At 36.6% G+C, this 26,626-nt stretch overlaps 1 protein-coding gene across 2 annotated transcripts in view; it reads right to left on the reverse strand.

The window, feature by feature from the left end:
* Nucleotides 1-26,626, reverse strand: part of LOC145245855 (MYCBP-associated protein-like) — a 530,396-nt gene that overhangs the window by 236,745 nt on the left and 267,025 nt on the right. For both annotated transcript variants that reach the window (XM_080107561.1, XM_080107562.1), the window contains 4 exons: nt 16,133-16,367; nt 11,105-11,177; nt 5,140-5,327; nt 18-164 (listed from right to left, as the gene is read on the reverse strand). In XM_080107561.1, coding sequence (XP_079963687.1) covers nt 18-164; nt 5,140-5,327; nt 11,105-11,177; nt 16,133-16,367 — 643 coding nt within the window. The remainder of the gene's footprint in view (nt 1-17; nt 165-5,139; nt 5,328-11,104; nt 11,178-16,132; nt 16,368-26,626) is intronic.

The following is a 26,626-nucleotide window of genomic DNA, read 5'->3' on the forward strand; positions in this document are numbered from 1 at the left end:
AAACGGCCGAAACTTACATGAGGATTTTTCTGTCTGAAATGATCTTCTTGGGTGACATATGAATCCATTAAGGATGGCGCTGGATCTACTGAACAGACAGACATGCAAAGGTCATTCACAATTCTCTCAGCCAAATGTTCTTGTTGCAAGCGTTCAAGATGTTTCTACAATGAGAAAAATCGTAATTCATAACACATTTTTCAAAAGAAATTCTGTTTTTTATAGTTTTGTTTTATAATCGAATTTTTTCAATAAAGATTTATCACCATCATCAGCATCATCATTAATGTAATGGTTTGTTGACATGCGTTGGACGAGTTTAAGAAATAGATTTCTAAATTGACCTATCTCTGGTCAGGTTTTTATTTATACCCCTTTCTCTCAAGCCCATTTTTATCACTTACTCCCATGTTTTTTTTGGCTTTCCCCTGTGAACTGGAGCTGTTACCTCAACTGTTCTACAACCATTGACCCAAGAACTCTCATCCATTCTTCCAATGTGGCCATACTATCAGCTTACTATTCTACACGCATATCCTTATACTGTACTGATTTAATTTGCCTCTGAGGTCATCAGAACTAAGCCAGCCTTTAAGACTCACATTCCATGACACATTTTCATTCCGTTAAAACTACATCAGGCAGTAAATACCACCCCCTCGTGCTTTGGAAACATAGATGGTGGACGTGTTAAAAAATACAAATATGACGTTATTCCTTCTTGTTGTTTTTTAGGCACCGCCAAAACTGGGGGGGGGGCAGGTAAGTACTTTTTGACGGACCGTCTTTTTAAAAATCTACCAAAAATCAGGTAATTATCCAATCAATACGAAATTTTCAGCGATTATTAAGAGAAGAATGAACTTTATAACAGGGTACTTATTTTTCAAAAACAATATTTATATATATGTATTTTTTTGCTTACAAAACCCCCCTTGTTTTGAGGGGGTTCCAAATATGCTTTAAATAATCATCTGAAACTGAACAAAACATATTATGTTGTTGTAAGGGACGGGATTATAGATTAAAAAAAAAAAAAAAAACTTGTTTGCATACATTATTTTGATGTCTGAATATCAGAACTTCGATTGTGTTTAATTATCCCGCTTTTGAGTTTTGAAGTGTGAAATTCGGTGAATATGTTAAGTAAAATAATTTAAGTTAAGCAAAACAAAAAAAATTTTTTTTTAATATTTATACGCAAAAAAGCCATTTTAAAATCTTTGATAAATAAATTAACAATTTCTTTTTAGCGGGCCGAATAATGCATGACCATTATTAAACAGGGCATGCTTTGAAGAATCGATCCAAAAAAAAAATTCGATAAATATTGCGCCCTTTGTGTTAAAAATATCATTATTTTTTCGATCAAGTTTGGAAACGTTTGCCGCCTTTCGACTACGGTGGATCAAACGCGCTGAAATAATTTTTTTTTATTCTGCTTTAAACTGCCCCTCCCCCATTATGGGGAGCCTGGCCCACACACATACACATTAAAAACCAAACTCATACAAATGGTCACCCATCTGGTACTGGCCAGCCTCAGTGTTAATAATACATTGAAATTTTTGTCACTGAAAAATAAGTTCTTTTTGGCCTATTTGGTCTTCCATAGTTTGCTTTTTATCGAATACAAACGTAAACAGTGTCGATCTAGACTCTAGATCGACTCGAAGTAACTGGTTGCCTATATGAATAAGTGGAATTATTTGAAATCCAGGTACTTATATTATAATATTTTTGCATATTCTCATAGAAAATCACCCTAAATCTTAGTTAGACAAGAAATAAACAAATTAATTCTTTCAAAAACCTTTTTTTTTTTTAACTATTTATATACATTTTTTGCGCAAAACAAAAAATGCCAATTGTTAACTTTTGGGGAAAATTCAACATTTAAAATTTAATTAAAAATAGAAAAAGTTTTACATTATTCAGCTTTCTATATGATAAAATTCAGGGTTTTATCTTTCTGGAAAAAAAAAGTTACTCAGAAATAATGGATTTTAATAAACATAATTTCGTTTTAAAAAACAACAACAACTTGATTTTTCGGCCATTTTTGGCGGTGCCTATTGTTTTTGGTTTTTGCCAGTGTGTGTGTGTGTGTGTGTGTGTGTGTGTGTGTGTGTGTGTGTGTGTGTGAATAACTTTTATATACATGAAAGCACATGTTTTGTTTATTAACTAGCATGGCTTTAAAATGCTTAATACTTAGATGATAAAAACTGTGCATATTTTCAGGCAAGTCTTCATAGCCAAGTCGTAAAACGATACGCTACAGACAATGTAGTTGTGGGTTCAATTCTTGACAGAATCAAGCCATGCTCACTGATAACTAATAGTTAGTAAGAAATGCGCATCCATAGATAACTTTTATGTATGTAAAAAATGCACACACACACACACACACACACACACACACACACACATATATATATTAAACATTCCAAAGTCACAAAAGTAGTCACTTGAACAATATTGTTTTATTGCTGTGTCTTACACGTGTTTACTTGGGTGGCATGAATATGATAAACAAATCATCAGACAATTGCATTAGTTCCCCAGGAAAAAAAATATACAGTTTTTTGGGGGGGTTGAGCATATCGAGAAGTGATAGACAAACTGCCATTAGCATATTAAGCGATGCTCTTTGCGTAAACAAATCGAGCTTCGGCATTTGGACGATGTCAAAATATCATTAATTCACTACCCGCACAGCAGTAGTCAAATAGCGTAGGGGTCAGAAGCCTTGACTGTCGTTTGGATGGTCGGGTTTCGACCCTGGCTTGAGGTAGTTGCCTGTCTAGCTGCACCGGTGAGCTGTGATACAGCGAAACAGTACTGCATGTGGATGACTATATATATATATATATATATATATACATTTATATATATATATATGTATATATATATATATATATATATATATATATATACACACGCACACACACTTATAAATTTCGCCACAAGTGAACACATATATACAGGATGTCCAAAAAGTCACTGAATTGTTGAAAATCTTTGTCATTTTGCCATTAATGATTATTTTTTTTCTATTTCAGATGTTTTACAGAAAATATTTTGGAAATTAATTATGGATAAGTATAACATTGAACAACGTACGCAAGTTGTGAAATTATTTTACCAAAATCAGGGTGACTTTTTGGACACCCGTTACATATCTACATTCATTTCGTTACCTTACATATATGCAACAAGATACAAAAAGCAGACTGGAGATCGACATGCTATCCCATCATCGTTTAAACTCGTCTGTATATACAGTTGCTGTAGATGAGACTGATATGTTTATTTGTTGCATGGCATAACATTTACTATAGTTGATTATACTTCATAGTAAATTCTATTTGGCTTTATTTAAATGTTATTTCAACTTTTTACATAAATCGTTGTGACTATATATGGCATAATTATTGTTGCAATATTGTTTGGAATATTGAAAGGGTAGTTATTTACTTTCTTCCTACTACAGGAAGAGGTGACACAAGATCGGAAGATAAGGAGCGTCAAGTCATCAACCTTAAATCACCTGGATAGTCCTGCTGGCATTCCCCTATAGGTCAGGAGACAAGGCCTGAGAGGGCATATCTCGCAGGTACTACCCAAAGAAATACCTGAGTCTGACAGGTAGAGGGTTACATAAATGACTCAAGACCTATCGAAAGCATTTCCACCCAAGCCTCCTTTTGACCAAAGCAGCAAAGAGATCAACCCAGTAAAAAAATAAATAATGTGTGTGTGGGGGGTGGGGGGGGTAGTTATTTATTCGCTGTGTACCGCAGCAAAATATGGCACAAGGCCAGAAAGTGCAATACAGGCGAGCTCCCCCAAAAAAGGGGTACTCTCGCCTCAACAAAAATTGCCTGGGCACCCCTGTCGGCATTCCCCGGTAGGGACGCCTCAGGTGACAAGCAATAAACTTGCCCCACCGGAAAGCCCTGTGGCAAGGCCTGGAAGGGTGGACCTCCTGTGTGATACCCAAGCGATGTACCTCAGTCCGACAGGTGCTGGGCTAGTTCCTGGCCCCTCACCTGTTGGGCTGAGTGTCAAGAACTGACCCTTGACGTGTACTACTATCCTGTCTCCCTGCAGCTGAAGCCGCTAGGAGACACATCCCATCATGAGAGTTTGATAATGGAGTTTGAACGATTATATATATAACTAGGTGTGATGAGAACGAACCAATCAGATGCCAGAATTACTTTATAAAATATACTGAATCTATTTAAATCTTTCAGTGATAGTTTTCTATCTTGACACAAAAAGTTCACTACGCTCTGCTGATTATGATTGGATTAATTCTTTACCAATAAAAGCTTCTCTGTTTTAATTGATGTTGCCATGGTTTTTTTTTTTTTTTTTTTTGCTTGGGACAACTACATTTTTCTATTACAAGAATGACACTACACTCAAGAGGTTATGGGCCCAGCATTGTTCTACTGCGTTCTGCTGATTCTGACTGGATTAATTTTTTACCTGAAAAGGCTTATTTATTTATTGGCAAACTGTTATCCTCATCTTCATAGTTATTGTTGTTTCACTACTTTTCAGCCGACTATTCCTCTGGCCTTTTTCAGTGGTAAACCGCGACGGGACACGGATGCTGAGTCTCTTAATTGTATCCTCAGCAATTACTGCCTTCCATAGTTGCGGTTGTTACACTACGTTTTGGCCAACTAATCCTCTGGTCTGCTTTGGGTAGGATTGATTCAGCAGCTTTATCCACTGCGCTACAGGCCCCAAAGGAAAGCAGTAATCACTGAGGATATAGTTAAAAGCCTCAGCATTCCTATCTTGTTGTGGTTAACCACCTGTAGAAGGCCAGAGGAATAGTCGGTTAAAACTTGGTCAAACAACAACAACAACTATGAAGATGAGGATAACAGTCGGCAAATAAATAAATAAATAAATTACTCATCTCCGAGGATTCCAATAAAAAAAATAATAGACTTGAAAAGCTTCTCTGATCGGATTGATGTTGCCATTTTTCTTTGCTTGGGACAACTACATTTTTCTATTAAAAGAATGGCCCTAAACTCAAGAGATATCTTATCTAATGTACACGTACATAAGTGTTGGTGTTCCATATCAATAAAACATATTGCAAACGCGTACCCTGAGATTTTTCCTCTCCTCACAGAAATTGTCCTCTGGGATGATTGTTCCCCGCAAGGTCAAAATGACAGGTGCCCCACCTTGTAGGATGGGATGCGTCTCAAACAGCCACTGTTCAGAATGAATGCCACACTGCGAAGATTTAAATGTGAATGGGAAATGCCTACTCATGCCGGGTAGGATGACACCTGCAAATACATTGGGGAGGAACATTTGTAGCTTAAGTTTTTATCCTAATACAAAAAATCATTTGTTATCATTGGTTTATTATTTTTTTTTTTAATCTAAATATTTATCTTGATTTAAACATTAAAAAAACAAATAATAATTAAAAAATTATAAAGAGAAAAAAATTATAAATAAAAATTCTAAAAATTTTGTTTGTTATCAATTGTTTGTTATTCAAGTCAGTGAAAAAGTCAGTTTAAAGAAGAACACACTCGGTAACATACAAATATCTGTGCATGAGGTCGCCAAGCTAATCAAGAAACTTGATTCCAGTAAAGCAACTGGCCCTGACGGCATCCCAATTATAGTGTTAAAAAAGCTTCAACCAGAACTTGCTCCCATACTTACGAAACTGTTTAAGCGTTGCCTTAAGGAGAAGTGCTTTCCGACTCCCTGGAAAACCTCATCAGTATGCCCTGTATTTAAGAATTCAGGTGATAAGTCATCTCCCTCTCAGTACAGACCAATAAGCCTCCTGTGTGTTATGAGTAAGTTGCTGGAATCCATATTAAATAGAGAAATAGTAAACCACCTCAGCAGAAACAATCTTCTTAGTGACACACAATATGGTTTCCATTCTGCAAGATCTACCGCAGATGTGCTAACGGTTATATCTCACAGGATTAGTGAATCTCTTGACAAAGGCTTCCTTTCTAGGGCAATTGCTCTTGACATATCAAAGGTCTTCGACAAGGTATGGCATAGGGGCCTACTTCACAAGATTTCCAACTATGGTATAACTGGAAATGTTTTCTCAATCATTAAATCATTTCTCTCCGATAGGCTCATAAGAGTAGTGGTCGATGGACAAAAATCAGAGGCCTGCAGTATTAATGCTGGAGTCCCTCAGGGGTCAATCCTGGGCCCAACTCTCTTCCTGATCTACATCAATGACCTCCCTAAACACATACTTAAATCATTCCTTGACATCTATGCTGATGACATGACCATCTACGGCAACACATCAAAGGCTGTAAATGACAAAGTTCTCTCTGATTCTCTCTCCTCTGATCTCGAGTGCGTGGTTCAGTGGGAGAAGACGTAGCTGGTTACCTTTAATGCATCTAAAACCAAACTCCTATCTTTACATCATCAACGCTCTGATCCCCATCTGGCATCAATTGAAATGGATGGCTCTCGTCTGGGAGAAGCCCCATGTTTTGACAAGCTTCTGGGTTTGTCCTTTACTCCTGATCTGAAATGGAACACATACATCAAGTCTGTTGCCAAGGTCGCTGGAAAGATGGTGGGATCCTTCTACCGCTCTAGAAGATATCTCACTACTGATGCAATTCTCTATCTATATAAAAGCCAAGTGCGTCCAAGGATGGGATACTGTTGCCATATCTGGGCAGGAGCTGCTAAAAACAGCCTATCCTGCCTTGACAGAGTATAAAATAGACTTCGTGGCTTAGTGGGGGATGCCCTTTTCTCTACCCTGCAACCTCTCTCCCACAGAAGAGACGTTGCGAGCCTATCCTTGTTTTATCGTTATTTCCATGGCAGGTGCTCGTCTGAACTCCAATCTCTGGTCCCCCCTCGCCAATCTTTCACAAAAAACACCCGTCTAGCTGAATCCACTGTGAAAAATTTCCCCCATTCTTTATCTGTGCCTAAATCAAAACGTGGATTCCATGAACAAAGCTTCTTTCTTAGAACTGCACGCCTGTAGAACTCTGTTTCGTCTGCCTGCTTCCCACCTGACTACAACTTGGATGTCTTCAAGTCCAACGTTAACAAATTCCTAATGAACCGCCCCCTTAAGTAAACACTTCATCAAATCTCCACACTAACGTAATGTACTTGCAATAACCCTTATCCTTGTGTGGCTTCCGGGCCTTGATAAGTGGTGACCACCGTGTAAAAAAAAAAAAGAAAAAAAAAAAGAACAATAAATTTTCAGCAAATTTAAATAAAAAAATAAGATACTTAATTCCATATCCATTTCAATTCTTGTCAGATAGCTCTCACTAGCAACAGCCGTAATATGCATTTTCGAATGATGAAGGGAAATGTTGAATGTGATTTTCACAACGTTTCGGTTGATGTCATCTCCGACCTTCTTCAGTTGAACTCGATAATGTTTCTGTCGAACTCGGGAATTTGGATTTTGACCTGTGGCGTAGTAGTTAGAGTACTTGGAAAAATCAATTGTGAAAAAGTGATATTCTCCTGAAGGTTGAAGGTTCAATCCTCAGTGTGGGCGACCGAAATATGCATTTGCGAATTACTTAGGACCTTTATCCAGTCATGGCTGACGGAGCAAGAGCACGTTACCCCCGTGAAGTAAATAAAGAGTTCCGTTCTAAATATCTTCTAAATTTCTGAGTTTGACAGAAACATTCCCGAGTTTGACTTGATACATATGCGAAGGTTGGAGGTAATATTGACCAAAACGTTGTGAGAATAACACTCAAGATGAGAACAGCAGTCCAATGAATCAGAATAATATAATCAATCCTCATCTAAAAAAATCAGAAACGTCAGTAGAAGGGATGTTCCTGAAAATTATTTTTCTAAATGTTAAGGATGAGGATAAAGAGTGTTAGTTCTCTCCGAAATACTACTGAGATATTGTGGTCAAACGAGTGATAATGGTGGTGGTGCTGGTGGTGGTATGCCCCTCATCTCACTGCAACAGTTTCATCCCTTCTTCTTCTTTTATTAATAACCAAAGGATGTAGGGGGAGCCATTCTGTCTCCTCCGGATTCAGCAAAATATTTAGTTGCAATCTTGTCGTGTCAGTGGTGATTTATTCTCTGAAATCTGAATTCTCACGTTGCACCGCTTTCCTCTCCTCCGTTGCCCTATCCCATTTCTCTGTATATTTTGATTTTATGACGCTGCAAACTTTGGTTCATTGTGGTTATCGAAGAAAGATCCCAAGAGATGGAGAAGGAGGAGGTAGAAAGAGATGAAGTAGAAACAATTGAAAAGAAACAATTGAAATATAGGATGTGCGTAAGTAAATAGAGAAAAAAAAGATGAAGAGTTGAGAGAGATGAGGAGGAGGGCGAGAGAGAGAGAGAGGTGAAGAGGGAGAGATGAGGAGGGCGAAAGAGAGAGTAAGGACAGAGACAAAATATTGACAAAGAGAGAAAGACAATAGAAAGTAAGGGAAGGGGACAAAAGAAGGCAAACAGAGAGGGGCCAATGAGAGGCAGTTTTTCTGGAGATTTCGTTTGAAATCTAGCTAGTAAAATTTGGATCTATCGGCTAGCGATTTTTTTTTTTTTTTTTTTTTGCTATAAAATCTGGAGATTTCATTTGCCAACTACACGTCTGCAATTTCAGAAAGCGTATATGCACCCCCCCTCACCTGTCACTTAAATCCAGTCGCTGACCAGGATTCCATTCAGACATTTAATTATTCTCTAGGAATATCCGCATTTCATTAGTTTGCTTTCTTATTTACTCATCAACCCATAAAAAAAAATGTTTAAAAAATGATAATTTCTTTTCTTTTGTTTTCTTAAACTGAATCTAGTATCAGAACACACAATCAGTATTGCTAATTTAGCTGTTTTCCCGCTAGATCTGGAGATTCCATTTGAAATCTAGCAAGTAAAATTTGAATATAGCAACTAGCATGTTTTTTGTTTTTTTTTGGATAGCTTATTATAGTGAAAAGAGTCACGCAACTGAGGTATATTAACATCAGCAATTATCTATCCGTCACACATCTCAAATGCAAAAAGATTAGTTTGAAACTGAAAATTATCATGCCGATTTCTTAAAATATCTCAGTTTTTAACAAAAGATTAATTTATTCATGTTATAACTGCATGATGATCACAGATTGCAACTACTAGGTCGGTGCAAAAATAATGTCGTTTTTGACATGAAGTTAAACGTCAAAAAATGACATTATTTTTGCACAAACCAAATATATCTTCATACCTAGTGTGACATACTCCTTCGATCTTATGCCAATAATTTGTAAAAAAAAAAAATTAAAAAAAAAAAAAAAAAAAATATTAGGTTGGTGCAAAAATAATGTCGTTTTTGACGTACAACTTCATGTCAAAAAACGACATTACTTTTGCACCAGCCTAATAAATCATTCATGAATTATGTCCCTTGATTTTTTTTTTTTTAATAAATTTTTAAATTAAGTCAAAGCATTAAACATTGAAGTAACAAATAGCAATTTAAATAAGATTTAAAAAAAAATGCGTATAAAAACACGGAATATTATGTAATACTTATAATGGTTATGGTAAAGATTGTCTACTTAGTTTCGGTCGCTGCTCCACGAACGGTGTCAATCTAGAAATGGTCAATCTGTGCTCTAACCTCTAAATATTTTATATAGTGTATGAAAAGTTAAAAGCAAACGGCTTTCTGTTTGCTTTTTTTGTTTTTTCTCTCTGATTTTGAAAATCTCAGTTGGCATATATTGTTGTTAGAAAGAGTAATAATTTATATTGAAAGAATGGCGATTGGAGAGGACAGTGGAGTATGGAAGATTCATCGCTTCTTGTTCAGAAGTTTCCCTATATTAAAAAAATTATTTAAAAAATAGCTGCATGATTTACACATCCAAAACGAAACAAAAATATCATTTTCCAAAAATCACGTAAATTGATCAAGTAGTTTTATTTTTAAATAAGAAAATCAAATTTTAAATCTGAGAGGTAACCCTCTCATCCACCATTTTGAAAAATATCTCAAGAATCAAAGGGAGATGACTCAACAATAATTCTTACTACATTTATGTTGTAATGCCTACAGATTCTTATTAATCAGTCAAAAATTATCTTCTTTACAAAAAATGGAACTACTTAATCAATTTATGTAATTTTTGGAATATGATATTTTGGACAGGAACAAATTCATCTCAGATTACAAAAGAGGCAAAATGGGGGGGGGTATAAAATTATGAAATGGAAAGTATCCACTTCATCATGGTTGTTACATCATAAATTGGAAATTGCGAAACCGTGTTAATGAAAAAGATCCTGAATTGTTTAAGGCCGGTGTAGTGTGGGTGTGACTTAATTTGCTATGGACTCCAAAACGGCTGGGCCGAAGTTTTTGAAATTTCACACAAATGTACTTTATGTGTCTGGAGTATTCTCAGATAGGTTTTTGTACCGGAATGCTTCTGATAAGTATCAAAAATCGATAATCAGAAAAACCCGAGTAAAGAAGGTACTGACCGGTTTTGAACAAAGTTTTATATCTCCACAAGCAAAAGGGCTCGGCATAGAAAATCAACGGTAGATTCTTTGATTAGACAGGGATGCGTTCGAAATGAGTGTTTCTGTTTAGAGCACAATTGAACCATAATACTTGGCTTTTGCATTTTAAACTTCAACTCAAGCCATTATATAAAAATGATTTTATAAAATAAACAGTTTCTCTACAGTGCAATGTAGATTGCAATCTATTGTGGACTAAGTCACTGGGGGAAGCATGCAAATCTTCCTCTCGGTACACCGGAGTGGGTCCCTAACAATTGCAAGCAATCAACTGATTTGATTGAAAAGATGGGCGATTTCATCGATTTTTATGACAATAAGGTCATGGGAAACTGAAAAATTTGACCCCCCCCCCTAAAAATATCAGGACTAAAATATAATTCGTTTTCTTTTTTTTTTTTAACACCAGTTTGAAATGTCTGATGGATGTGATAAAGTGGATATCATCTATTTAAGCAAACAAGAATATGCAAAAATGTGTAAATAAAAATTCTGACAAAAAAAAAAAAAAAAGGCGGCACACTCATCTTACCATCTGACTCATTAAAGTAGAACCGCTGCACTGGATGATGGAATATTCCAAATGGCTTATATTTCGGAAGTTTCTGAAAAAGAAGAATAACACAAGAATTCGAATCAAAGAATAAAAAAATATTAGAGATAAAGAGTTATTTTTTACAGACGCAAGATGAATTTCTATATATTGATTAGTTCGTCCGCCGGAAGACCATCTGGTCATCTTAGAGATGATGGATGGCACGTGCTGGGAGTTTGTATAAAGTGAAGCTGCTTTTGTCCAGGGCCAGCCTTACTCTCTTGTCCCAACCAGCCTGACCCTACGGCAGGACAGGGTCGAGACAGTTGGAGGCCTGTTGGGATGAAGGAGCTACCTGAAGTGTCGATATCTTCCTACATGCAGCGACTGGTATTCCCAAATAGTCACCCATTTGGTACTGGCCAGACTCAACGTTGCTTAACTTTGATCATCTAATGAAAACGTGTGTGTCAACGTGATTATACCGTATATCTTTGTATATTAATAGTGAATGAAAATATAGAACAGAAGTAAAAACGTAACATGTTTAACATAACAACGGAAAAAGGTTTATGACACTGTCTGAATGAGGAAAAAAAAAGAGTTGAAAATTCTTTGGACTGTCGAAGGTCGGCCAGCAGTTATCTTCAGGTGAAGATTGTCAATGTTGGAGCGTCCAGTAGACAAGGACAGGAGAGAGAGAGAGAGAGAGAGAGAGAGAGAGAGAGAGAGGGAAACGTCTTGTTGCTCACGGGGTTCTCTTTGCTGATTGACTGTGATTTCCAAAGGGCTGAAGAGGTTCCTCAGGGGATAAATGGAATCTATTCACCCAGTAAGCTGATTGGTTAGTGTGTGGTCAAATCACCTAGCAGGATCATTGATTCATGAGAGAAAAAATGTCTTTATTTTATTTGATTGCTATAATTATTCGTAGTATAAAATTTCCAAACAGCCGACGTATGCAGATATATTGAAAGCCTTAAAGAATGTACATCACAAATTATGCATATAGACATCAATACACGGGTGTCCCCCCAAAAATATACACTCTCTTTAACACACGCTTACTAATGCATTATTTGTTTATTTTAGATGCAACCAACCCTTCACAATGATAAACGTACAATCGTTCTCATGTACCTGTTGTCTCCCTGATTTTATTTTCGCTTTTCCTCACTCACATGCACCTATTCCAAATTCGTAGTTTACTTTTTTGTACCAAAACGGTCATTAACAATGTTTTCTTTTTTTTTTTAGTTTAACTTATTTAAAACTGATATAAATTATTGCACAATAAAAATAATTAAAATTAAAACAAAAATCATTTTTACTTTTACTGAATTTAAGAAATTATCCTAGCAAATTACCTAAACAAAAATATCGTAAAAACTGAATTTAACTTGAAAATACTATGAAAAAATAGTATATCTCCACAAATAAAAGGGTCCGGTGTATAAAATCACTGGTAGATGCTTTGCTAAGACAGGGGCGCGTTTGAAATGAATGTTTCTGTTTAGAGCACAATTGGCCCATGAGACTTGACTTTTGCATTTTAAACTTTAACTCAAACCATTACTTAAAAATAATTTTATAAAATAAACAGTAGGTTCTCTACAGTGCAATATAGACTACAATCTATTGTGGACTAAGTCAATGCGGGGAGGCATGTGAAGCTTTCTCTTGGTACACCAGAATGGAGGCAATCAATTGATTTGATTGAAGAATTGATCATTTCACCAATTTTGATGACAATAGAAATATGTGAGTGTGAAACATTCATTGATCATCATTCAACCCCGGGCAACGTCGGGTTTCCCTGTCAGTATATATATATATATATATATATATATATATATATATATATATATATATATGTGTGTGTGTGTTTACAGAGAGGAAGAAAACATGATAGAAAATCGATCTACCTCTCTGCTGTCTGACCTCAGCTTGATAGGAATTATCTGCCCTCTCTTCTCGCCTATGACTCTCTCAATACTACCTCACTCTACGTGTCCCTCTTAAATTCCTGATGTGGTTTTCTCTCCAGATACATACACGGAGATTTATGGAGTCCGGGGGTCAACAGAATGCAATGTGAACCTCTTTTGCTTCAACCAGAAACTCTCGGTGGAATCATTAGTTTTGTGGAAATGGACAGATTTAGGTTTATTGTTTGACATAATGTTGCTTCCTGAGACAGATACAGGTCTACATTTAATTCACAACGATTACTTGGGGAATTAAAAAAAAATATTTATTTATTTATTATTATTATTATTATTATTATTATTCAACAATGATAATTACAACGACGATGATAACAACAATAACGATATCAAAAAATAAAAAATAAAATAAAATAATAATAATAATAATAATAATAATCACCACCATCATTATATCATCATCACCACCACCAACCACAGCATCTTCATTGTTGTCTGTTTATCGTCTGTTTTACATGCTGGCATGTGTTGGACGGCTTTTAGAAATTGACTTCCAAGGACAGGTCTCAAGGTAATAGCAAAAGAATGAATATTTGATTATATATATATATACATATATGTATTTAGTGTATGAGTCTGGGAGTGATCTTAGTTAAGTTTTGTCTCAGAATATCCCCGATAATTACAAATAATCGATAATCGAAACCGTTATTTTAATTTATCTATCATCGCTGAAGCCACTTTTTCCATGTCGTCGCTTAGCAATAATGATTGAACAATGGGTCGTGAAAATTCTACTGTGGGTAAGTTGATAGCATTTTTTTTTTGTTTTTTGTGCATGATGTGGTTTGTAGATTAAAACTCCGCACGTAAATTCCTTAATGTCTTTTTTTCATTAAATGGAAAGAAGTCTATATAAAATAATTTCATAAAAGAAACAATAGGTTCTATAGAATGCAATGTAGAATAACATATATTTTGAACTAAGTTACTGCATGGAGGCATGTGAAGCTTCCTCCCAGGCGATTTCAAAGATTCCGCTAGCAACCATAACCAACTCGAGGTAACAGTGGACTGAAATAAGTAGATTTGTATGTGTAGCTTAGCCACACACACAACACACACACACACAAGACACACACACACACACCACACACACACACACACACACACACACACACACACACACCACACACACTACTTTATTATATATAATAGATTAGCATGGTTACTTTGCGTTGCCCGGAACATAAAAACTGATGCTCGATTCATGCAAGATGGTCCAAAAGCAGTCTGAAGCTTTCCATATGTTTCTGTGGCATTTTTTTTTCAAGTTTAAAACAGAATTTTTTTGCATATCGTTCTTCTAAAGTGTCCTTACGACCAGATTGCATTTTTGAAATTCACTAGTTGTGACAATCATGCTTTAGTAGGGTGTATTCCATTTCCGGCTGTAGCTGTTCATTTGAACCTGAAATCATAAAACTTAATCAGTCCTCTCATAAGATGCACAGCAATAACATACCGCATTTTCAAGAGTCTGAAAATTTTAAATGCCTGTACAAAAAAAGTTTGGAAACTTATTAAAGGCACCTCATATTTTTGGTGTTGGAGATAAAACTACAATATTCTAGTTTCACGAATCATTATGGACAACAAAGAGGATTTCATGCAGACCAGATTACCAACTTTGTAGCCTAATGGGGGTGCCCTTTTCTCTTTCCTGTAAATTTTTCTCACAGAAAAGATGTTTCGTGCCTGTCTCTACTTTATTAATATTTTCATGGCAAGTGCTCGTTTGAGCTCCAATCTATGGCCCCCCCCCTTGGCCTGACTTTCACGAAAAAGACTCGTCTAGCTGAAACCACTAGAAATAATTTCCCTCACTCTTTATCTGTGCCTAAACCTAAACATAGATTCCATGAACAAAGCTTCTTTCTTAGAACTGCACGCCTGTGGAACTCTCTTCCATTTTCCTGCTTTCTAACAGACTACAATATGGTTGCCTTCAAGTCCAATGTGAACAAGTTCTTGATGAACCATTCCCTTTAAATAATCCAATTAACCCAATTCCCATTACTAACGATTACTATGATATTTTTCCATGGATTCCTGTGCACTCATTAAACCTTATCCTCGAGTGACCTCCGGGCCTTGATAAGTGGTGACTTCTTGGTAAAACAAACAACAACAAAAAAAAAATAGCAAGTGTACACAGCGTAATGATCTATGGAAGATAAACCTGACTGGTGAGGGTTGAGGATATGTGTTGCATGGGGGGATATTGTATGAGAATGATATGATGGATGTATAATTTGAGTCGTAAAGACAGGAGGCTTAGATCTGATGATTTAAGTGGAAAATTACCAAGAATAAAAGTGTTAACGTTGCTTCTTCACCATTCCTTTGCCAGTTCTGAATCAAACCTTCCCCGACTGTGCGTGCAATCATTGAACCCTGCTGTCCTCAGTGTTTAGGTAAAAAACTGAAATCTTCCAGGTTCACGAAACAGTTGTAGACAAACGAGGAGAACTTCATGCAGACTAATCTATCCTGAGGCATAATATTTGTGAGCTCGATTCAAAGGTCTGACTCACCTAACAGTAACAGCAGGGAGGTGATAGTGGCTGAGTGGTTAACAACACAGACTGACAACCTGGGTGTGCCAAGTTCGAATCCACTTCGTTCCACAGAAACACTTTCACTTCGGAATGTTGGCAACCTTCACATGGTTTCTCCGGTTAGTACTTGAAAAGATTCTTTTTTTTAAATTTTTATGTGGGGACACTGCTTATCAAAGCCCGGGGGTCACTCCAGTATAAGGGTTTATACGTTTTAGGTAGATGGCGATACATCATGATCAGTAATAATGAAACTTGGCTTCGGCTTAATTATTAAAGAGAATGGGCCAACTCCAACTAGAAAGATATCAGAGAAACGAATGTCTATAATAATCATTTGATTCGTTCGAAATGTTTGCATGATTGATACCTAACAACAACGACAGCAACACAAGAGAGGAAACAAACAAACAAACAAACAAACAAAAGACAAACGAATAAAAAAGTGATAAACTGACCTTCCATTGGTAGAAAATGGCAGTTGTGCCATTATTAACAATATCCAGGTAGGATTCCACCTGTTTATGCAGCAGAGTCTCAAAGATGACACACCGTTCCAAGAGTTTCAACTGCACTGGGCGGTTATCACTCTTCTCTAACCACTGCAATTGTTGGCCATCAAAGATTAAGGCAGGGAAATATTTGACGTTGCTTACTGGCGTATGCACTGACTGATTCACGGGACTGTACAGGCTGTGAAACAAGATAACAGAAAAGTAAAAACTTAGTTGAAAATTGTCCAAAAAGTAAACAAAAATGAAGACAAAATTTCCCTATTCATTTCCAAATCGCATATGCTAGTTGCTCTACCAAGACTTAAGAGTCTAATCTCCCCTACTATTTCACCTATGGTCAGATGGTAGGGTTGGGTGAATATTGTAGTAAATTCAAAAATAAAATAATCTATTCTCCTCATCCGGGATCTGAAATTGCTAACAAATATGTGTGCCCTCTGGATGTAAATATTTTAGAGTGTTAAAATTAGTATCAAAACTCTTGAAAGCATAATTAGAAATTAAAAAAAAAACTTTGAATAAACAGATAAAACTGTTTTTAGGACACGCTTAGATGCAAAAATATTTTATTAAAAGAAGGAAGAAAAACACGATTTAATTTCTTTTTTTTCTTTTTCTTAACGTGTTCTAAAAACAGTTTTTTTCTGTTTATTCAACGTTTTTAAATTTCGAATTATTCTTTCAAGAGCTTTAATACCAATTTTTATAGCTTTAATGCAAACAAGATAAGAATTTGCTAACTCCTTGTGCGTTTAACAACAACAGCACGCTTTGGACATGACAACACAAGGATTTTACGTGCAAGAAAAAGAAGACAATAAAACTATTTCACTCTATGAACACTGACCTGATATGGTCCGATATTAATCAGAAATGTTATTCGTATTTAGCGCAAGGCGAAAATAAGGAAACACCGTATGATATATTTATAAATACTGACCCTCCCTTCCCCTATACTTGGTGTCAAATACTTCACTTATCACCGTAGCAAAAAAATAAACAAATAAAAATAAAACGAAAAGTAAACAAATCTGAATAAACCCAAATAATAAACAAAAGGAAAACACTCAAACAAAAAAAAATGAAGGTTTCCGTTTCATTTCCATAATAAAAAATAAAAACAAATAAAAAGGAGAAAACGAACAAATAAAACTGTTTGAATTCGATAATAAGAAAAACTGTGAGAAATGGAGAAAAAAATGTTACCTGTATTTAGCGCAAGGTGAAAAAAAGGAAACACCGTATGGTACATTTATAAATAATGACCGCCTCCCCCTCCAAAACAAACGTAAAATAAAGAAAATGTGGATTATATTTTTTGGGCTGTTAAGTATTTCTTAATGCTTTTTAGTTGGCTAAAATGTAATTGTATTTATGTAGTGGTAAGTCAGGACAAAGTTTAAATGTGGCGAAGTGTTCGTTAAATAACAGGATTAGATTCATTCCGGAATAGGAGAATGTCAAGTATCAGCCAATCAGAAAGAAAGGAACATATCTAGGGAGACATTAGTATTTTGGGTTTAGAAGAATAGAAGGTGAATGCTATGTCTATGAGTTTAAGGATCAGTTACGAAGGGTGGTGTCTCAATATAAGTATCCTGTGAATAAAAATACGCAGTGTAGGAAGGGAACGGTGGAAGGACTTGATCGTTAGGGGTAAAATTGGGAACTACTTCCTCTGTAGATGATTGCGATGATGATGTCGCTCCTAGGAGTAAATTTAGGGGTTTAATATTATGAATTAATGTGTCTGAAATGTCGTTCTATATTTACATAACATACTGGCTAATAGTATAGACATAATGAATTTGTATGTGCCATTTGTTCTTGTATTTTGGTCCAGAGGGGAAAAACTGCGACTTTTTATAACATATAGGGAATATAGGGATAAAAATTTATTCCCCGATTGCAAATCTTCGTCTATGACAAACTAATCTCTATCTCTACAATTATATGAAAGGAACTTTGTCTGTGTCTGTGTGTCTAGGAGTTGATTCCCTGAGGACTCCAAAACAGTTGGGTCGAATGTTTGGAAATTTCACATAAATGTACTTTATGTGTCTGGGAGTGTTCTTAGATAGGTCTTGTACTAGAATGGCTCCGATAATTATCGAAAATCGATAATTGAAAAGGAAAAAAAAACATTAAAGATGTAACACTCAGATTTTGACAAAGGTTTTCACTTTTACACAGTCTAAACATCACAAGTGCATTTGAAAAGTTTTATCACCGCACAAGCTAATGGGTCCGGCATATAAAATCAACAGTAGGTTCTTTTATATGATAGGGCGCGTTTGAAATGAATGCTTATGTTTAAAGAACAAGTGCACCATGATACTCGATTTTTTTCATTTTAAACTTAAATTCAATCCATTATCACCGCACAAGCAGTAAGGCCAGGCATATAAAATATAAAGTAGGTTCTTTGATATGACAGGGCCGCGTTCGAAATGAATGTTTCTGTTTAGAGTACAATTAAAGTATGATACTTGATTTTTGCATTCTAAACTTGTAGCCATTATATACAATAATAATTTTATAAAATCAACAGTAGGTACTCTACAGTGCAATGTATTATGGGCTAAGTCAGTATAGGGAGAAATGTGAAGCTACCTCCCAGTACACTATGATGGGCCCCAACTAGATATAGCAATCAATTGATTTGATTAAAAAATAGACTTTTCACTGCTTTCGATGACAATAAAATATATGGAAGGATGAAATATTCTTTGATCCTTATTAAATCCCGGGCAACGTCGGGCCCCCTGCTAGTATCAAATTGAAAAGAAAGTTCTTGATGGTTTTTAACTTTTAAATCCAAATGAACATATCTCGGCTCAAACAAAAATGTATTAATCAAAATAAACACCATCAGAATCAACACACTTTTGCCAACACAAAACAAGTATATTTATGCCAGTAGCATAAAGATTTTGTGTTTTAGTGGCGATGAAGTCGCTGAAGGTGTTTTTCATATCGCTTAGATTTTTGAAGAATTTCTCACACAGAAAGTTGTCCAGATGCTTGAAAAAGTGGAAGTCGGTAGGTGACAGGTCTGGAGAATATGGTGGATGAGGCAGAGGGTTGGTTTAGCAACGTGCGGTCTAGCATTGTTATAAAGGAGAATTGAGCCTTTTCTGTCGACTAATGCTGTGTGTTGTTGTCAAAGTTTCTGATGCATTTCATCCATTTGTTGACAGTACTTCACTACCATAATGCTTTCGCCTGCCTCAAACAACTGTAATGGATAAAACAGTCAGCATGACCTCTTTTTCGTGCAACTCTGGCTTCAGGAAGTGTTGTGGAGTTTCATCGGTGTCTAACCACTGAGCTGAGCGTCATTGGCTGTTATAAAGAACCCAAGCTATTTATCTTAAAGAAACGTCGCCACCAGAAAATTTCTTAAAACATCACTGTGTTCTGCATTCAGTAGTGGTTCCTGGGCCAAACGATTCATTGATATCGCAAGCTGTTTCAGTAGCTTTTTGGCCTAGCTTGAAATAAGAAAATTGAGCGAATTAGTTTTTTTTTCCATGTTGTATTCAACGTTCTGAAAAGAAGATATAACCGATTGTAATTTAAACGATTAGATAGAGCGAAATGTGCCCTTTAAAATGATATATAAAGTAAAGGTATTATAACAAAACTTATTCGAAAATACATTTTTTGAAATCAAAATTAAAAATTCTGCAATTGTCTTCACAACCTAATCTATATATATATATATATATATATATATATATATATATATATATATATATAAAAGCGAAAATGTATGTATGTATGTATGTAAATAGCGACAGCTAAGAGGCAATTTACGGAAACCACTAAAAAACGCATCGAAGCACAAAAACTAGGAACTCGTGACTTCTGGAAAATCTACAACAGTGTAGTAAATAATGGGCAATCAACAATTCCCCCACTAACCAACAATCACGAGGTTCTTTGCTCAGCAACCGAGAAGGCTAACATGCTTGCCAGTCGGTTTGCCTCAAACTCCACACTGGACCCTCTAAACCACCCCCTACCTCAATTTCCTATGCGGACAGACGCCACGCTAGACGATCTAATAATCACCCCTGCTCAGGTGCATGCTATCATAAAAAACCTTGACACTTCAAAAGCATGTGGACCTGACCTCATCTCAGCTGTGCTATTAAAAAAGTGCTCAGCCGAAGTAGCTCCAGTTCTCTCCAAACTCTACAACAAATGCCTTAATGAATCTTGCTTTCCGGGCTGTTGGAAAACTGCTTCTGTGGTACCAGTATTCAAGAATTCTGGCGAAAGAACTGACCCATCAAATTATCGCCCTATTAGTCTCCTCCCACTTTTTGACAAAATATTTGAGACCTTAATTAACCATGCTCTAGTCCAGCACCTTACAGATGCTAAACTTCTGACCGACCAACAATATGGATTTAGACAAGCCTGTTCCACGGCAGACATCCTCACAGTAATCTCTGAACGCATATACCATTCACTGGACAAAGCAGGAGAGGGCAGAGCGGTAGCTCTAGATATATCTAAGGCTTTTGACAGGGTATGGCATGAGGGTCTCCTCAGGAAAATTAGATCATACGGTATCACTGGTAGAATACTTAACATAATTAAATCCTTCTTAGATAAGAGAAAAATCCAGGTTGTCCTCGACGGTCGTACATCTAAACAATATGATATAAATGCGGGGGTGCTCCAGGGTTCTATCCTTGGACCTCTATTGTTCCTGATATTCATAAATGACCTCCCCGACAAAATTGCCTCTGAGATGGGTATATATGCTGATGACACCACACTCTATAGCAGGCACGACAGGAAAACAAATGAACATATATCTAAAGTAATGGCAGAAACACTAGAGGATGACCTCCAATCAGTAGTGGAATGGGGACAAAAATGGATGGTCACGTTCAATGCCGCCAAGACAAAACTGGTTTCATTCAATAATTACAAGAAACCTTCTCTACCACCTATAGCAATGGCCAACGACTCTTTATCTGAGAGTACGTCTCTCAAGCTCCTTGGCCTAACGTTCACAGGAAACATGAGTTGGAACAATTACAACGAGAGCATTGCCAGGGCTGCTGCGAGGAAGGTGGGCTCTCTCTACCGTGCTAGAAAACTTCTAACACCCGAAAGTATCCTGTACCTCTATAAGGTCACTATTCGCCCATGTATGGAGTATTGCTGTCATATTTGGGCTGGTGCATCGGCTACTAGTCTCTCGCTCCTTGACAGGGTTCAAAAGAGAGTCGCAAATCTGATAGGCCCTAAACTGGCATCTAAGCTTCAGCCTCTGTCCCATCGTCGAAACGTTGCATCCCTCTGCCTGCTTTACAAGTATTATAATGGTGAATGCTCTGATGAACTGCAAGCACTTGTGCCCCCACGACGTGAACACCCTCGACAGACCCGACAAGCTGCAAAATCCCACCCCCATACTTTAGAGATCCCTAGATGTAAAAGATCTTTCTACTCCAGTAGTTTCTTCCCCAGAACTGCTAGACTTTGGAATTCCATTCCAGGTCACTGCTTCCCCAACTGTACTGACATGCATAAGTTCAAGTGCAACGTGAACCAACATCTCGCTGCCCTAATCCCTACATAGTACCCCAGTAGATGTTTCCCCTGATAGTAGCCCCCTACACCAAAGTGGCAATGTGCCTTGTTTGGGGTGAAAATGTAATAAAAAAAATTTTAAAAAAATGTATGTGTGTTCGCTTTTTCTGTGTGTCTAGAAAAGGCTTTTTTCAGAGAAGCGGTCGCTCGCTTCACAACTTTTTAAAACTTTTCATATCACATATAAATCGTAATATCTCACAGTTAACAACGCAGCTCGCCTGTCTATTTAATTTGCTCGATTTCGGGAAGATAAATATTCAACATTTGTCGCTCGCCGCATGTGGGTTAGTCTTTTTCCTATAACATCTTGCGGGGGGGAAAAAAAAAGCGTTCAGCAGTAAATACTATCCCGCAGTCAAACTTGACCTCATTAACTCATTAAAACGAGCACCTGCAAATCCAAGTAATTAAATAAATTCAAACGTGTTTCCGTTAGCATCTCGCGTTGGGGCAATGATTAACGTCGCACGTTTTTTTTTTTTTTTTTTTTTTTTCACACTTTAATTTACAACTTTGCCTCAAGGGTTCAGGTTCGATCCTCATACTTACTTTATTTTTTAACCCCCTCCCCCGGAGTTTCCACACACACCTCCAAACACCCGGGCAACGCCGGGTACCCCTCGCTAGTATTTAATAAAATAACTCCAATGTGTCGTGATACTCAGTTCGCATCAGCATTTATCACAAGTCAAGTATCCAGGTTCACTGAAGCTATTTACAGATTCTTAAATGTTTCTTTGATTAAATGTGTAAAAAGCATCCGTTTGTAGTGTAGTAGATGAAAAAATAAACACTCCTGCTCTTCACATGCTGAAATGATAACCTTATTATTTAGAAACCTATTCATTACTTGAACAGGGAGGTATTTTGTTAGCTATTCTGTACTTTCACCAAACAGTTTAATAAATAAAAAGATACCGTAAAAAGTAAATTTAATTTGAAAATCCTATCTAAAAAAATGGAATGGTACTTAAATAAAACAATCTACTGCACAAACAGCAGTTGTCTGTTTGTACGTGTCTGTGTGTGTGTGTGTGTTTGTTTGTTTGTGTGTATGTTTTTCTGCTGTTTGCGTGTGTTCCTTTGTATCTTATGTCTCTTACGAGAATCGTTTCAAAAGTAAAGCCTCCTAGTTCTTTTTTTTTAACCCAAAACGTTTAAGAGCTACAAAGTCGGGAATGGTATCATTAAAACGAGCGACCTTTTGTACTCCAGAATTTATTTCTCTACATAGTCATCACCATTCTCAATGCACTTTTGCCAGGAATTCAATGAAGTATCTCTGCTTCCTACGCACGTCCATGACAAGAGTGGCTTTCTTAGAGTCTCAAACTGTCAATATCTACAACAGAAAGATGAAACTTTTGTAACGTGGTCGTTTATCTTCTTCAATGGTGTCGTTAAATTTTAACACATGTTGTGTCTGACACAGTCGCAAGGAAACAAACAAAAGGAACAAATTCAACTTAGCTTTTTCAGTTGAAATGAAAGACATTAATTATATTTTACAAAATAACGCATTGCATCTTGCTTTAAAAGTTCACTATGTAGTTAACAAAACACTACTATCTTGACATGTGTTTAAAAGGCTTTCGCGCTACCACGGTACCACACGTCCATCTCACGTCGGCACATACTTTTTTTTATCTGGCCTCTAATATGGTGTATTTTTCTCCCTTTTTCTCTTTTCCTTCTATTCCTCTGCTTAGCGTGTCACATCATACACCGGCTTGGTCATTTGCAAATGTGTTATGCAGCGGCTGCTGCTAAATATGTTAGTAGCTCTGTTACACTTTCAGATCATAAATGCATAAGTTCAGTCATCATAACAATGTCATTTGCAGTCCCTTCTGATCCATTCAGGCGGAATAAAAAATAGAAGGCATTACTTTTGGAATCCCCATCGCAATATGTAAAGAATGTATTCATGTTCCACTAAATTGTGAACTCAGTTTTGGCAAGACAAAAGAGCAAGATAAAGGAAGAGAGAAGAATTACTTGTTGAAGGGTAGTAGTGAAAGTGATGTACGAGAGAAGAAGTAGGAGTGGATGGCGGCGGCGACGGCGGTGGATTTTAGGGATGACGAGTGATAATTTGTTTTGCTGACAGACTGACACACTGTTTGTCTTATTTGTATTTGTGATAATCTGGACAGATTAAAGGGGTTGATATGCCAACAGAGACAAACATTAGAATTGAGACGGTGTAAAAGAAAAGAAAAAAGGAAAAGAAAGGAAAAGAAAGGAAAAGAAAGGAAAAGCTTGCTGAACTGTGTTGAACGCTTGTAGGAGTCATAAAAAAAAGGATTGATAAAAAATATTCTATTTTTTTTCTCAAAGAAAACTTTCGAGTTATTTCGGGCAATGAAAAGAAAATGGAATCTGATAAGGAATAGAGAACCTTGTTGGATTCACTTTTCCCAGAGATTTGTGAAATAAAAATTGGTTGATGCTTTTTTTTTTTTTTTTTACAAAGGAATCACCACTTATCAAGGCCCAGAGGCCACTCAAGGATAAGAGTTAAAGAGCGTACAGTGGTCAAAAGGACAATATCATAGTAATCGTTAGAAGTGTAAATTTGATAAATTAGATTACTTAAGGGGAACGGCTCATCAAGAACTTGTTTACATTGGACTTGAAGACGGCCATATTGTAGTCAGCTGGAAAGCAGGTAAACGGAAAAGAGTTCCACAGGTGTACCAGGCGTTTCAAAGATCTTCCACTGCGCCAGAGGGGTGGGTGAAAGGTCTGATCCAGAGAGGGGGGGGATTTAACCATCTATTTTTTTAACATAACAAAAATCTTGACGAATATCAAGAACAAAACACCACTGACAGAGTTTTCTTAAATGTTTCAAGTGGTAAGAACTGCTTGTAAAAAACTGAACAAAACTACATACATCACTGTGGATAAGACAGAGTTGATAATTAAATCACCTGCCAAAAGACCCTTTCCTGTAGTTGAAACTTTGATAACGAACTAAACAAATAAGGATTGTAGTTAATGCCAATCAAGGAAACGCATTTGTGATTTTGGGGACCGTCAAAAGGGGAGGAGAAATCCCCTTTCCTGTCATGGCAGCAGAGACAGATGAAAAATACACAAAGAAAAAGAAAAGAAAGGGCGCGTTGTAATGTCCGAAAGGAGGATCCTCGGAGATTAGAGCCAGTGAACGTGGCAAGAGATTGAACCGATAAATTATGTTTGAGAATTATGAATTAAATTCTTTTAATGGGGGGGGAGGGGCGAAGTCATCCCCAGCTAATTCTCAATATGTCAATGTATAAGTGAGCTTCTGTGATTCTGCTCTGCTCTCCACCAAAATCCATGCCACTGAGAGATTGCCCCTTGACTTAAGGTTGAAATCACTAACTCAAAAATCACTCAGACTCGCTTTGCTCTCTACCGATGTTTACGCAGTTAGGAGACTGACTTTGGATTTGGGGTTGAAATGGCTAAACCCGAAAATCGCCCAGACTTTATCAAAGAGTGCCGTTCAGACACAGATCTTAAGAACTCAAATCAGAAACTTGTGAATGATCACAGTTGTATAATCTTTCTACGAATAATTATTGTGACTTTATTCAAAAAGACCATTAATCAACATACTTTTTCTTGTTTTGGCTTGAAATGACCTTTTTCCTCCGATGATACTTTGGTGACCAGTGCTGGATGATTTGCCCCCTAAATCTTTTCATAATATGGCAGCAGTGGTGATTTGTCGGACAGGATCTTTCAACACACAGAGTGACTGCCGAGTAACAAGTGAGGAACCGGACTGAATTTGGTGACGTCACTCACTTGACATTGTTGGAGGATGAAAAAGTACATATTGTTCGGATTACTGTTCTCATCTTGTGTTATTCTCACAATGTTTTGCTTAATATAGCCCAACTTTATTCATATACGTCTTGTCTAACTATGAAATCTTTAATGGCGAACATGAGAATCTGTACGAAATATTTGAAGGAGTCCCTGCTGCTCATGACGTTTATATTGTTATTCTGACTCTCTTGGATTTTATACTTATTTTACGTAATTTTTCAGAAGTTTTGTTCGTGTACTATACTATTCACAGGCTTATTCTACCGGTAATAGAGACAGTGTTTATCTATTCTATATGTAGAATAACAATGCAGTTTCTGAATTTTTTAGATGAGGATTGATTATTTGGATTATTTGGACTACTGTTCTCATCTTGAGTGTTATTCTTACAATAATTCCCGTCAACGTAAAATTCGACCTTCTTCAGGTATCACTTGTAGAACTGTTAGGTAATCGCCGGGCAACACCGGGTAGAAAGCATTTATTAAGTTATCTATCTATCTATATGCATATATATATATATATATATATATATATATATATATATATATATATATATATATATCCATCTAATTATCTATCTAATTATCTATCAATCTGTTTAGCGGAGTAAATAACGGAAGTTGAATCGTGGAAAACAATAAGTTGAGCGAGCATGCAGATGCAGAAACGGTCAAAGGGTCATGTTGTGACATGTATCAAACTTGGTTGACTGGTAAGTTTGCACTAGAAGTATCTGAATGGGGACCTGAAGTGACGTGTCAAGTGTTCTAGTTTGAATAAGCTGAGTTAAGTTTAGTGAGTTGAGTCCAAGAAATCGAAGTAACAAGATGGGTTAAACAGTTGGGGAGACGGTCTCCAAATGGATGCTGCGAAAGATATGATGCCTGGGAGTGAAATAAACCAATATATAAAAACATATATCGTCTTGTGTCTGTCTTGCATACGTGCTTGTTATAGCAGAACCCAGCTCTCCAAGACGTTGGCAAATCC

The sequence above is a fragment of the Euprymna scolopes genome, chromosome 23, assembly GCF_053919585.1.
Source record: "Euprymna scolopes isolate OS-2025 chromosome 23, ASM5391958v1, whole genome shotgun sequence".
NCBI lineage: Eukaryota > Metazoa > Mollusca > Cephalopoda > Sepiida > Sepiolidae > Euprymna > Euprymna scolopes.